We start from the raw sequence: 14,112 nt of genomic DNA, 5'->3' as shown, positions 1-14,112 counted from the left end.
GATCAGGTGAACTCCCAGATACTGTCTGTTCCCTGGATGTTCACCTGTGTGCAGGGTTGTCTGTGCCTGCAGAAACCCACCACCAGCTCTTTGGTCTTCCCAGCGTTGAGCTGGAGGTGGTTATGCTGGCACCAGTCCCAAAAGTCCTGAATAAGTTCTATGTAGGCGCTGTCATCCCCGTCTCTGATACGGCCGATGACAACTTTTGTAGATGGCAGTGAGGGGATTGGTGGTAGAAGTCTGTGGTATACAGCGTGAAAAGGAAAGGGGTCCAGGACTGTTCCCTGTGGGCCACTGTACTGCAGATTATTGTGTCCGACACGTAGTCCTGAGTCCTCACATACTGTGGCCGGTTAGTGAGGTAATCCAGGATCCAGGACATGAGGTGTTGGTTCACCCCTGTGAGCTCCAGCTTGTCCCCCAAAAGTGCAGGCTGTATGGCGCTAAAAGCACTGGAGAAATCAAAGAACATGATCCTTACAGAGCTTCCAGGCTTCTCCAGGAGAGACAGTGATCTGTCCAGGAGGAAGATGATGGTGTCGTCCACTCCGATGCCAGGTTGATATGCCACGCAGGTTTTCCACAGCAGTGGCACTTTTCCCACCTTCAGGCTCATGTTGAATATATATTCCACATTCCAGCACAGTTGGTCTGCACAGGACTTGGGGAGCCTGGAGCTGATCCCATCTGGACCCATAGCCTTCTTCACCTTCATCTTCCTCAACTAATTTCTCACCTGGAGAGACGAGAGGGACACACTGGAGCAGGGGGGCTGAGGGGCCGTCCACACGAAAACGCTCCTTTGTGAAATGATGAGACTATCATAAACAGTATGATAGTCTCATTAAAGACTTTCTGTGGGCTGGAAGGAAGCCCAGATTTAAGATGAGCAAAATGTATGCACCCAAAGATAAAGGTGGGCTTGGTTTACCTGATGTTAGACTGTATAGCTGGTCATTTGAAATGGCCAAGCTAGCTAAACTCTGGAGTGGGACAGTGGATGGTTTAGAATGGGCTGCTATTGAAAAGGCTCTTGCCGTGCCATTCCACCCTATGTGTGTGATAACCCAGCAGTCAAAGAATAAGAGAGATTATAATCCAATTATTAAACACTCTTGGGAGATCTGGGCAAAAGTTCATAAAATGCACAAGATCTCACATCGTAAACAGCAATATGCCTCACTTTGGTTAAACCCAGAAGTAAAAATAGGGAAACAAACAATATTTTGGAGAAGATGGTTAGACAGTGGAATACACACTATAAGCAATCTCTATAAAAATGGTAAGAATATAATCTACAAGAGAAGAGTGACTTTTGGAAATACTTGCAGGTTAGACATTGCTTAATGAAGAAGTGTCAACCAAATGAAACCAACAACCCAATAATTGACCCAATAATTAACTGATCTCCAAAACCCACTTAACCACAAAGCATCAACATTCTATACTAATTCAATCTATTTAACTAGTAGCTCATGTAACAATTTGAGGTTAATCTGGCCGAGGGACCTTAATTGTCATATTGATGAAGATACATGGAAACAAATTGTGGCTGATAATGGTACATATATCAAGGAAACTAGAGGTAAATTCACTCAATTAAAAATTTTACACTGGTATTACTGGACACCATATAGGCTTTTCAAAGTAGGACTAATAAGTACCAACACATGCTGGAATTGCAAGACAGAGATGAGCACATTCATACATCTCATATGGGAATGTTCTATGGTTAACCTACTTTGGCAAAGTGTATTAAAATTCTTAGAGGTGTGGATAGGAATATCCTTGCCACTATCCCCACGCCTTTGCCTTATGGGAGATAAAACAGAAATTCCAAAATTGACCAAAAGCGTTCATTCAGTGTTGATGGTGGGGACACCCTCAGCTGCCAGGATTATTCTAAGACATTGGAAAGCATCCACTACCCCAACATTTAATGAGTGGAAAGCTTTGATGAGTGAAACAGCATCATGTGAGATTATGTTGGCAAGAGTAAGGGGCAGAGGACGTGTGGCTCTAGGAAGCTGGAAGTATTTTATGGACTACCTGACCTCTAAATAGTAGGCTGTTTGTTTGCAATCCTGCACCTCTGTCATGTCATGTCATTGTCCATAGCTGCTTATCCCTTTCCAAGGGGTCGCGGGGTGTTGCTGCTGGAGCCAATCCCAGCTTTGTCTCAGGGCGAGGACAGGGTACTCCCTGGACAAGTCGCCAGCTCATTGCAGGGCCCTCACTGATGAGCAATGTGGGGTTCAGTATCTTGCTCAAGGACACTTCAACACACAGCTCAGCCCTGCCCAGAGCCGGGATTTGAACCAGCAATCACTAGTCGACCTGCTCTACCCGCTGAGCTACAGCCGCCCCCACCTGCACCTCTGTATTTTTGTTTTTTGTATTATTGTATTGTATTGTTATTCACTCCTTTAACCAGGTACACCCAACCAATTTGTCATTTTTTGTCCGACTTTATTATGTATGTAAGCTGTGCCCAATGAGCTGTGTACCATGTTTATAAATAAAAACTTAAATTACAAAAAAAAAAAAAAAAATAGTTTCAAGTCCGCTTAAAGTTGGTTATGGCAAGCAACTATCCTTTCACTGCAGCACAGCTATCCATGCTTACTGCTTGCCCCTGCTGCTGTCTAAGAGACCTGCTCATGCTGGAGCAGCCTGTTGAGATTCTTAGGTAATTTTGCTGAGCCTTCAAAATAAAGGCACTATAAAATTTGCCAGGTAAAACAATATTTAAAGGACAAATGCAACTCAATCAAGACATCGGTCTTAGAAAAACGAAACAAATGATGAAATGATATAATGACAACAGCTTCACTCCCAGCACATTACACATCCTCAATGTGGGATTTCTCTAAGCACAGTGGTTATTGCAATTACGCACTTCAACTTCTCAATAAAACATTTCCTGTTATTACCATTGAACATAACTCAGATCAAATCAAATCACTTTTACTTATACAGCCCAAAATCACAATCACATTGCCTCAATGGGCTTTACAATCTGTACAGTGAACAACATCCTCTGTCCTTAGACCCTCTATTCGAGTGAAGAAAAACTTTACATGTTGATGGAAAAAAAAACCCCTTTTACCAGGGGAAAAAAAAAACAATGGAAGAAACCTCAGGAAGAGCCACAGAGGATGGATCCCTTTTCCAGGATGGACAGACATGCAATAGATGTTGCGTGTACAGAAAAGTGCAACAAATCACAGTTTACAAGTTACATTAACAGAGAGTTACATTAACAGAAAGTCTGATACATAACATTTCTCTGGTCTCTACATATATAAACTGGTCCTCCCTGAGCCTGCCAACTCCCAGAATGAGAAAAACAAGCAATTCCTGCATGGTCTCTGCAGCCCACCCACTGGTAACACGGCGCTCCAACAGGCTGTTCAGATTCAGCTCCTGTCGTTTTGTAATGAAAGTAGTCATTATCATAGTCCGACCTCCTCTGTGCTGTGATAGGAGATATCCGAGAGTGGGGTGTTCATCCCCGAGGTGAAGTTTTGTGAGACAGCAGTGTTTCACAATGTCGTCGCTCAGGGCTGGACACACAAAGTGCTATGTGGTTGGTTGTATAAATCAACACAAGTGCCAATATTCTGTCCAAGCTAGAAAACAGAAGAGACAGTGGTTGCGTTTCATATTTTAAGACAACGTGCCGGCTACGGTTCGTGTTAGCTTGTATGTGTTTGCTAATCACTTCACATCAGACTGCTTCAGTAACGAGGGTCAGTACAAAGCTGGCTTTGCCTCGACACTGACCCTCGTAAAAGGATCAGTCCCAACCATACCGGACCCAGCAACACTTATGTGATATTGGCCAACTTCCATTCATTGTGTTGTGCAAGATTATCTTGTCACTGACCTTCATGTTTCCTCTGTTCTTGTGCCACTTATACATACATTAAATTAAAAAGACATACTTTCCTCCAACTAGTCCAAAATGTATAAACCAAATACTGAGCTTCTCTGAGACTTCTCTGCCAAATTGTCTAGGTAGAGGCAGAATGATCTTGGACTTCATTATAAGGATTGGGTTTGGAGTTAAAGGTTCAGGTCCGAATGGGTCAGTAAAATATTCCGTGATAAGTAGCCTGCTGTTAATGATGGCCATTACGTCATACATGAATGAGAGGCTCTGTGGCCTTTGTGCTGACAAGAATGTCATTAGGAACTCCTTATAGTTCTTATTTGACTCTCCCAGACAGCCAATTTGACCTGCCACTGGAGGGTTCGTGAGAAATTCACATTGTAGGTCCTTCACTCTTTGTCGGTCCATTTCTTTCATGAGTTCTGCAAGTTCATGTCTTGCACCAACAAATTTGGTTCCTTGATCACACCTTAGCTCGCACACATATCCTCTTATGACAATGCAGTGTTTCTAACAGAATCAGATGTAAATTGTGGCGATGGCTGTCCAGCTGGGGTGCCATAGAGCATGTGCACTTGAGACTTCTGCTGACCAAGTTGGTTAACTTCAAGTTTAGCTTGTCAAAAGTATTTAGAACTCTACACACTGGCCATATACCACTGGCAAGTAAAAAGAGTGTATTAATAATGAAATGTGTAATGATTGCTATCATGATTACAAAGAAGTAATGAATAACTTTTATAACTTCATATATATATATATATGAAGTTATAAAAGTTATTCATTACTTCTATATATATATATATATATATATATTACTGTTGAGAAAAGTTGTTCCAAGATAGTAAGGGGAGGGGAGGAGCTTGATCCAATAAAAATATCAACTGCAGGGAAGATCACTTTAAAAAAAACAAAAAACACTTTTGTCCATTAATAACTTTCATAGAGCCCCTTAAATGACTTTACATGCAGCCAAAACATGTAGGCAATGTGAAAACTTTGTTATGGTATATGAATGTGAAGTGTTTTTACAAATTATTTCTTCTGCTTGATAGACCTAATGGATATTTTTTTGTTTTGTTTTGGTTTTTTTTCTACTATGTGCTTTTACCATCCACATTACAATCAGAATAACAGTGAGGCTTGAATAACTTGTTTTAACTTGGTTTAATTACAGAGGAGATAATCTATAAGGAGGACTTTTTCCAATATTCTATAGTACTATACTGCCACTGAGTGGCGATACAATGGGGGAAAAAAAAACAACACACTGACCGGGACTGGAAATGTTGATTCTTCATGGAATGAAAAGTGATTTGAGTTGGATCATTGCGACTATGGCCGGTATAGATTACCTAACTATACTGATGAGCTTGTAACTGCTACTTACTGATAACAAACCCAACTCGGATTCACTGCTATAAAATCCACTCCAGAGTTTCAATATGTAAGTAAACGGTCGGCCTTCAGGTGTCGTTCTCGGCTCCTACCTACTAAACCAGAATTTTAGGAAGACATTACGCACACACGTCTTTATTGAAACTGTTCCTCTGAACCACTTGTAGGAGTTGTTCTGTCATACAGCTGTCATACTACAGAAATAGCTAAACACAGACGTGCATTAAGTGTGTTTGGTGGTTTAAACATGAGCCCATTACTTATGCCTTTATTCTCCTTAATTCTGAGCGTATAAAAAAACCGACCCTGGGAAGTTGAATGAGCGAAATTCATACAGAAAATGCCAAGTTTCACGTGGCTTTTATTTATTAGCAAAAAATAATAATAATAATTACAACATTTAAAGTCGCTCCAGCAGTGATAACAGGATTCCCATTGTGACCCTGAAGGCAGCACAGGGACTGCTGTAAACTGCGTAGTGGCTGTATGGATCGCCTCCACCTACAAGGGCGGGTCTTTTCTGTGTCGCTGCTACAGGGATACCAAGATGGAAATGCAGGGGCTTTCTGATGCCCAAAACATTCACTCTCAACATGGCGCCCTACATAGAATCACTCCCTCTCGTCTGCGACCAGCCACAGCGTCGATTCCTCGTTTTATTTCCACCGAAAACGAAGCGGACAGACTACTTGAGTCGCCTGATTTACAGAGTAAAAACAACAACAGCAACAACAGGCCAAGGACATCACCGTTTCACCTACTGGTGGAAAATGGCAGCGGCGCTTGTTCGCCTGTCACTAAACCACCAGCAACCAATAGACAAAGTGCCGGACTTCAACACGTAACGTCCAATATAGAGAGAGAAAATGAGCTCGTCGCACTACTTAGTTCGCAGGAGTTTGGAAGGACTGCCTGTAAATATGGTGTAGAGAACGATGATACCATATTGCAAATGGCGCTGCCTCTTTTTGAAGGGGAAGAGGAATCGATGCCGCAGCGGCATTTAACGTTACCGTCTCCAGTTTTACGGCAGCAGCGCGAAGACTGCGCCTTCAAGCACCCCTCTCTGGCCAGCCACAGCGCTGCTGCGCCGGGGAGCTTGAATAGGGCGGACAAAACCACGAAGGAATTGTATGTCGTGTTTAATGTCGTCCAGGAGAATGGCAACGGTGAGGCCAACAAAGTCCGAGCGGATGTATCATGCGAGGACAGCGATAAAATGAAAGGTAAAATGCCAGAGTGCTCTAAATCAAGTCCTGGTGGCTCCATGGAGGTGGGAAACAGCAGCGACGTTAGTCTCTGTGAATCTAATGACAACCTGAACTGTCTCGATACCCAGGTCCTGAAAAAAACTGAGCATGTTTTTAATTTGACAAATGACACTTCGATTGTGACTAATGCTAAACAGACTGTCTACTGCCACACTGTCGAAGACGTTGTTTTGACGAACAAATATGGCGATAAGATTTGTGGCCAGATTTGTACCGAAAACAATGAAAGCAAACTGGTAAGGGAACTTTCGTCGCACTCCCGTATTGACGAGAGCAGCGCCTTGATGACAGGGAGCTCGGGCATCGTGGACTCCATGGACACCTCGGACTTTATTTCAGATTCATCGAGGCTGCTGGATAGTGCAAACCCGATCACGGCCTCCACAAGTCCGCCTGCTAGTGAGACCTTTTCCGGAACTATCACGATCAACAACCAAAGCATCATAGTGACCATAGAAAACGGGATACTGACTCTCGCTGCCCCACCGGAAGGATATGTACACAAAGAAGATGACATGGTCAGTCTAAAGGAGCACCTGGGTATGAAAGATCATGAGGATATTGTTCTTCTCAACTATGATAGTGGCACAAAATCTATCGGGAAGATCAGCAAGCTGGCGGTATCGAGCTCCAGCCAGCAGGACGAGCCCAGGCCCGGTTTGTCTGTGAGCGACTCTGAGCTGGCTCTGGTGGATGACTGCTCATTGTCAGAGCTTGGTACTTCTCTGGACTCATGTCCCATCGTCAAGCAGGAAGCTGGTGTGCTGTGTGCTGTAACAGAGGCTGACCTGGTCATTCCGCACCCCAAAGCCACTGTTGCAGACTGTGTCAACGGGGACTTGCAGGCCATACCACTAATCAAGTTCAAGAAAGAGACAGTGGCCTCGTTTGGCTGTCCAGAGCCGGGCTGCTCCTGTATATTTGACACACGTCAGAAGCTCAAGGTTCATCTCCTGAACCATGCAGACGACCCACGTCCCTACCAGTGCACCACTGAGGGCTGCGGATGGGCTTTCGCCACCTCATACAAGCTGAAGCGTCATCTTCAGTCCCATGAGAAGCAGCGGCCACATACCTGTCAGTTTGAAGGCTGTGGGCGGCGTTTCACCACAGTCTACAACCTGAAAGCTCATGTCAAAGCCCATGAACAGGGAAATGCCTTCATCTGCGAGATCTGCAGTGAGAGGTTCCGTAGCGCTACAAGACTCACTAATCACCAGAGGGTCCACTTTGAACCGCAGAGGCCGCACAAGTGCGAATTCCCAGGTACCTCATGCTCATTTATAAAATGTTTTTTTTTTTGCTTCTGTTTGTACTGCACAGATACAGGATATAAATCAAGCTACCTCATAGCATAGCCTGATTAAATGAACCCCCCCGTCCTTCGCAGGCTGTGAGAAGACCTTCATCACCTTCAGTGCCCTGTTCTCCCACAATCGCACTCACTTCAGAGAAACGGGCCAATTCACCTGCACCTACCCAGGCTGTGACAAGATGTATGACAAGGCCTGTCGTCTCAAAATCCATATGAGAAGTCACACTGGTAAGATGATATTAGGTTACAGTGTCTGTAATATTGCTAAAACTTCCCACTGTTGGCTCAGGAGGAATGATCTAATCATCTTTAACCAACCAAACAGTGAAAAGTTGCTGTGTTTAAACCTGTTTTTCTAGGTATCACAATGGTGAGTATTCAGTCCACAGAGATGTTTGAGGCGATTTATCTTTAAGTGTAAGTCATTCCTCAATCACATGATGTTGTGAATGTGTTGCTCTCTGTTCACTCATTTCAAGATGAGAGCAGCTGTTAATTCAGCATATTTTCAAAACCTTATAATTAACTGAAATCTCAGGAAATGTCTGCCTGAATCCTCCAGACTGAACCCACTCTAAAGGAAGTTTGCTGTTGACATTGGTCTCAGCAGATAAAAGTGAGCCAGCTAGCAGAAAGCCCTGGTTGTGACCAGCTGATTGCTCTTAGTGATACAGGTCTTATATCCTGTGCACTGGTACACAGACTTCTAAATAAACTTTAACATTTCTGTTTCCAGGTGAGAGGCCTTTTGTGTGTGACTCAGAGGGCTGTGGCTGGTCCTTCACCAGTATGTCTAAGTTACTCCGTCATAAACGGTAGGAGCTTATAATCAGATGCTTTCCCCTTTTGTATTAACAGGGTGATACTGTCAATGAATGTCAGTTTGAAGTAGAGCTATCCTGGCTGTAGACGCTGTTCTCAGACTTTGCGGTCCATGCACTGGATTTTATATCTTGTCATGCATGATGTTACAGTGGTGTTGATGCAGCTCTTTCTCAGGTACCTCTGATACCTCAGGTGTGATGTAACATTTCTATCCTAACATCTTTTTTTGCAGTTAACTTCACTTTGCTGCTATAGTTTTACCTTACTGGTGAAATTAAGTTGTTGATGTAGTTGCCTTAACAAAAAAGGACATTTTTTTTCTCAAGTGTCTTTATCTGTCCTCCTGTTGTATCTCTTGAGTTGGTACATGTGTCACTGGCAACAGTCTCCTTCTCTGTGTTCATCAGGAAACATGATGATGACCGTCGCTTTGTCTGTACAGAGGAGGGTTGTGGGAAATCCTTCACCCGTGCAGAACACCTCAAAGGTCACAGTATCACCCATCTGGGCACCAAGCCCTTCCAGTGCCATGCAGAAGGTATGGGAGAAAGTCACTGAATCTGCAATTATTTGATAAGTGAACAGAAAGACTGCTTTCTTTTTCTTTCAGATAGTAAAACAAATAATTTTAACCTGATTTGTCTCCTTCCATTCTTCAGGTTGTAATGCGAAGTTCTCAGCACGCAGCAGCCTGTACATCCACTCCAAGAAACATAAGCAGGATGCCAGCACCCTGAGGACCCGCTGTCCTGTGGCTAACTGCTCCAAGCACTTCTCCTCCCGCAGCAGCCTTAAGAGCCACATGCTCAAACATCACCACCTCAGCCCTGGTCAGTAGCCGTCACTGTGGCCCCTGACCCCGAAATAATGCACGTAGTGGAGTTTTCTGACTGGGGGTATTTAAAACTGCTATTTAATTTTTTAAAATTTTCCTCGCTATCCAGTGTGGTGCAGCTAATAGGTTGCTCATTTATGTCTTTGTGCAATTTCATGATATGCTTCATGGTGCTAAAATAGAACAAACTCCAGGGCAGATGTTTGGCGCGTATGACTAAATGTTTGACAGAGGGAGAGTTCCGTGACAAATACACATGTTTTAAACAATGTAAGACCAGCACAAGTGTTGAAATTAGATTATATCACTATGTTAACTTGCCAACACTTGAGTTCACTAATGATGAAACCCATAAATATTCAGCAATCCCACGTAGCAAGGCTAAGCTCACAAAGGCATACAAACATATTTTGCTAGAGAAGCAGTCTGTTCTGGTTTGTCACAACCAGTAAGTGGCCATTGTATGGATACTTAAATGAGGATGACTTTTCCTCTTCATACTTTTTGTGATAATGTATTTTTGTGGCTGGCTCAAGATGGAATTAGTGTAAGCTTTAGGATCATTGTTAGTGGAGTAAAGAGTGGAGTGGTGTTTGGTTTTGTTGGTATAAAACAGTTTTACTAAACTTTATATAATAATTAATTTCACTACAGATTTCTGATTAAATGTACTATCTTACAACTCTGAAACCTTCCCCTCTCCATCCCAGATGTTCTTAGCCAGATGGAGACCACACCCACCCTGACCCCCAGCAGCGAGCTCATCAGCTCCACCCCAACAACAGTTGCAGGACCTGGTATTGCCGGGAGCGATCAGCTGACCAACTTGGACCTCAGCTCTCTTTTTTCTGCTGTGCCTGGAGGCAGTGTGCCCACGACTGGTATTGGAGTGGGAATTCCCGTTGGGGGGAGCAGCTCCAGTGGCACTTTCACCATGGACCTCTCCCTGGTCAGCTCAGGCATCCTCACCATCGACCCTTCCTCAGTCAGCACTGCACTCGGCACCGGTACTAGCACAGCGTTGGCCAAAGCTGTGGACCCTCTTATCCTGGCAGCCAGTGCTGACATGGGCCCCCACCATGGTCTGGAAGGAACAGTGGGGGACGTCCTCCCCCCACAGGGTACTCTCAATCTGGATGATGTGCAGACAGTAACCCCAGAGGCCCTAGGGACCCTCACAGCCCTCACCATGCAGGGTGCTGCTGCCTCTGTGGACCCCACTCTACAGCACCCACTCAGCTCCTCCAGTACCCTGAGCGTGGAGCCCACAGCCATCCTGGCAGTTGCCCCTGTTGCTGAGCTGCTGGCCTCACCCTCAAAGGTGGTGGATGTTGGGGGCTCAGGGGGATCAGGGCCTCTGCTGGGCTGCGTGGATGTCCTGGGGCCGCAAGAGGGAGGAAAAGTTCTCACTCAGTTTGTGTTTCCCAGTCACAACAGCAGCTTCAACCCACAGAAAGAGCAGGAACTCAACGCAGTGTCACCAAGCAGCTTCCTGGTGAGTCTTTTAAAGGGAAACGTCACCATTTTACACACAAGTTTGTTTCCAGGTTTTAGGGAATCCAGACTTCAGTTTCTCCAGAAGGAGTCCTGTAAATTCTGATAAATGTCCTCAAGTCACTTTAGTCACTACTTCTACTATGTAACCTGCTAATCTCTGCCTGAGTCTTGAGTCTCAAGGCTACATAAGCAACTTCAAGCAATGAGCACCCTAAACCTCAGTTGAACTAATGGCAGTTAAGTGGCATTGTGTACTATGAAGGCACCAGATTTTTAAAGAGAACAAGAACAAAATGCATGAAATAAAATATCTCTTATTCTACACATTTTTTAAATTTGTTAAAGCAATGTGATGCTAAATTTACCCAATTCTTTTAAGGATATGCACATTAGTCTTTGTATTCAGTGGTTTGAAAGTACTTGTTGTGTGTGTCAGGAGAGTGGAGGCTCTGCCAGGACTGACTATAGAGCCATCCAGCTGGCCAAGAAGAAGAAGCAAAGAGGTCCCTCAGCCTCCCCTGGTGAGACAAATGTTGACCAATATTAGACTTTAGTTTAATGCTCCGCATGGTACACTAGCAAGTGACGGCCGTGTTCTCTATATCTAATCCAGGGAGTTCAGCATCGAGTCAGAGAAGAACCAAAGGAGCGAAGACTGCCATGGTGCCTGCGTCGACAGCTCCCTCTAGTGCTCGTTATGGAGAAGGAGGGGCAGCAGCTAATGGGGGTCTGACTCTGCGTGACCCCGTCACTGGGGCCCAGTATGTCCAGATTCAGCTGCTGCAGGTGAAATCTCCAACACTTTAGTACAATGCAATTTGTTTCCCAGCTGCACTATGTGTACATCTGATTTAGCTGCATTACTTAAGAGAGAAAATAATATTAGAAGCATTTTCCCAATGGAATGATTCTGACTGCACTGAGTAATATTTTGAAAGACCTGCTGATCAGAGTGTGTATACATAGGATGACCCAGCCAGTGATGGTGACCTGGCCTTCCAGCTGAGTTCACAGTCCTCCAGCTCCCACTCTCAGCTCACTGCTGACCTGCCCGTCAACATTTTACAGGTGACAGAAGTTTTCATTTACCAATTCTGATGCCTTTTATTTATATCAACACTGTGTCACTAGCTTTAATGAGGAGTCACAAAACTGCATCTAGTGATGCAGTGAGGTTATTCTTCCCAGCAAAGTAAACTGTGGCGCAGTGTACTTTCAGTCCTATTCCATTCACAAAAGTGAACTCAGACACCATGAAACTGTAATAATCATTCAGTTCTGATGGAATAGAACTGAGCTCTGACTGTCTGCTCACAGGAACCTTCAGTGATGACGGAGGAAGACAACGGCTCCGACAACTCTCAGTTCACAGGAAGCACAATCAACCTTCAGGACTTGGAGTGACCGCCACAGAGTACCTGCAGTTCAGAGGCTTGCTGCAGTGATGGACTTCTTCACTGTACACAGTTTACAGCAACAAACAAACTCTGAGATGTTGAACTCCATCAGACAGTTGCCTTGCCTTTTCCCGGGAGGTGTCAGTCAATTAAAGTTAAAGTTTGGGGTGGAGACATGAGTCCAGATGATGCACCTTGAGAAGAGGAGATGAGGTTTCTTTTTTCAGAAGATAATTATGTGTTTATTTCAGTCCAGTTTGTACCAGAATCAAGCCTGAGAGTGTTCCAATGTCAAATACACATGTGAGACGCTCTGTGTCCTGTGGGTTTTGACAGTAATGGTGTTTATTTTATGGTGCCTCATTGTCACTCATGCACACACAGTATGCTGTCTGCGCTCCAGTTGCCTTACAGACACCTCACACTGTGCATTCCTCCTCTGGCCTGTTATCTGCTTTCTGTGTTGCTATTTTGTTTTATATTTTAGTTGATTTATTTTTCTATGGCAGCAGTAAGTCCATGTTGAAAATATGCCTGTTCATGTCTTTATATACAGTCTGTAATAAGTTACTTCCTTCTTGTGATTATTATTATTATTATTATTATTATTATTATTATTGTATCTGTTTATTTATTATTAAGCTGTGGGTTTACAGAATGGCAGAGCCAAACACAGAAGAATTAAAGAATGACCCCAAAGCACAATCAGAAGAGCTTGTGGGTCGGCCTTCATTTTACCCGTTTCCTTAGATGAGAAATGCTTTGAACAAGCTAAAAATATGAAGATTCAAATGATTCACAAAGGTTCATGAAAGATGAAGTCTCTGATGGCTTACGTTGAAATGCCCAAATGATATCCTACAGCGTCAGGAAGCAGTGTTTCATAGCAAGGGGGATGATGAAGAGGCTCTCCCCTCTAACCAGAGAACTAAAGGGACATATCTTCAGTAGCTTTGAGTAGAGACCATGAGAAGATTGTTCGTAGAGAAATTGTCACCATCCATATCCAGACTTTAATGTCTGTACAAGATACGTATGACCTCCTGGTGTGTGGAGACAGAATGACCAGGGAGAATCATATTTTTCCATGACAGATCCCCCCTTTTTCATTCTTCTTACCAAATTTCAATTTAGGTTAGGGAAGGTTTACATTAGGGTTCAATTACATTTTAACATCTTCACACAGTTCAGCATACAGAAATTGTGGTATATTTCAAAACATTTAGACCATTTTGGAAAAGTGTTGCCCATGAAATCTAATAGTATGTCCAGGGATTTCTGCCTTCGAGCCAAACTGGACCTTGGTAAGAGGAAATGCAATTTAATGTCCTGGCAACAGGATAACAGGCAGAGGTCCTGAGACATACAGGCTTCCTGACAAGAAGCCAAAAATCCCACTTCCATTTTTAAGAGAAATGAAACAAAAAGACCTCTTGCGATAACTAATCTAGCTAAACAGAACATTGTTGAGGGCGACACATAAAAGTACTCTTAAATCTTTCAAAACAAAGAGAATGTGTATTTTTGGCAATTATGAAATTACTGATTATGTCGTGATTATTTCCAACACTCATATAGAACACTGCCTATATTTGATTCTTAGGCAAACACTGATTAATACAGTGGGTTAACACATCCTAATCATCTAGGTTTCTTAAGCATATTATTGAATTTACCAT

At 43.6% G+C, this 14,112-nt stretch overlaps 1 protein-coding gene across 1 annotated transcript; it reads left to right on the top strand.

The window, feature by feature from the left end:
- Window positions 1-5,714: 5,714 nt before the first annotated feature.
- Window positions 5,715-13,144, top strand: si:dkey-156n14.3 (zinc finger protein ZXDC). The gene is made up of 10 exons (XM_037101500.1): window positions 5,715-7,830; window positions 7,955-8,107; window positions 8,616-8,694; window positions 9,112-9,242; window positions 9,364-9,534; window positions 10,250-11,034; window positions 11,473-11,557; window positions 11,650-11,822; window positions 12,003-12,104; window positions 12,354-13,144. Exons 1-10 carry the CDS (start codon window positions 5,841-5,843, stop codon window positions 12,438-12,440), a joined length of 3,756 nt encoding a protein of 1,251 aa, XP_036957395.1. The 5' UTR covers window positions 5,715-5,840; the 3' UTR covers window positions 12,441-13,144.
- Window positions 13,145-14,112: the final 968 nt, after the last annotated feature.

This window comes from Acanthopagrus latus, chromosome 6, assembly GCF_904848185.1.
Source record: "Acanthopagrus latus isolate v.2019 chromosome 6, fAcaLat1.1, whole genome shotgun sequence".
In the NCBI taxonomy this organism is placed as follows: Eukaryota; Metazoa; Chordata; class Actinopteri; order Spariformes; family Sparidae; genus Acanthopagrus; species Acanthopagrus latus.
Note: the sequence above shows the minus strand (reverse complement) of the source record. Positions and strands in the feature narration are given on the sequence as shown.

Excerpts from the sequence above, each read along its gene's own strand:
- si:dkey-156n14.3 (XM_037101500.1), top strand. The coding sequence starts at position 5,841 with ATGGAAATGCAGGGGCTTTCTGATGCCCAAAACATTCACTCTCAACAT. Across the intron at positions 9,243-9,363 it reads CTTCCAGTGCCATGCAGAAG|GTTGTAATGCGAAGTTCTCA; the intron begins GTATGGGAGAAA and ends TCCATTCTTCAG. Across the intron at positions 11,823-12,002 it reads TCCAGATTCAGCTGCTGCAG|GATGACCCAGCCAGTGATGG; the intron begins GTGAAATCTCCA and ends GTGTATACATAG.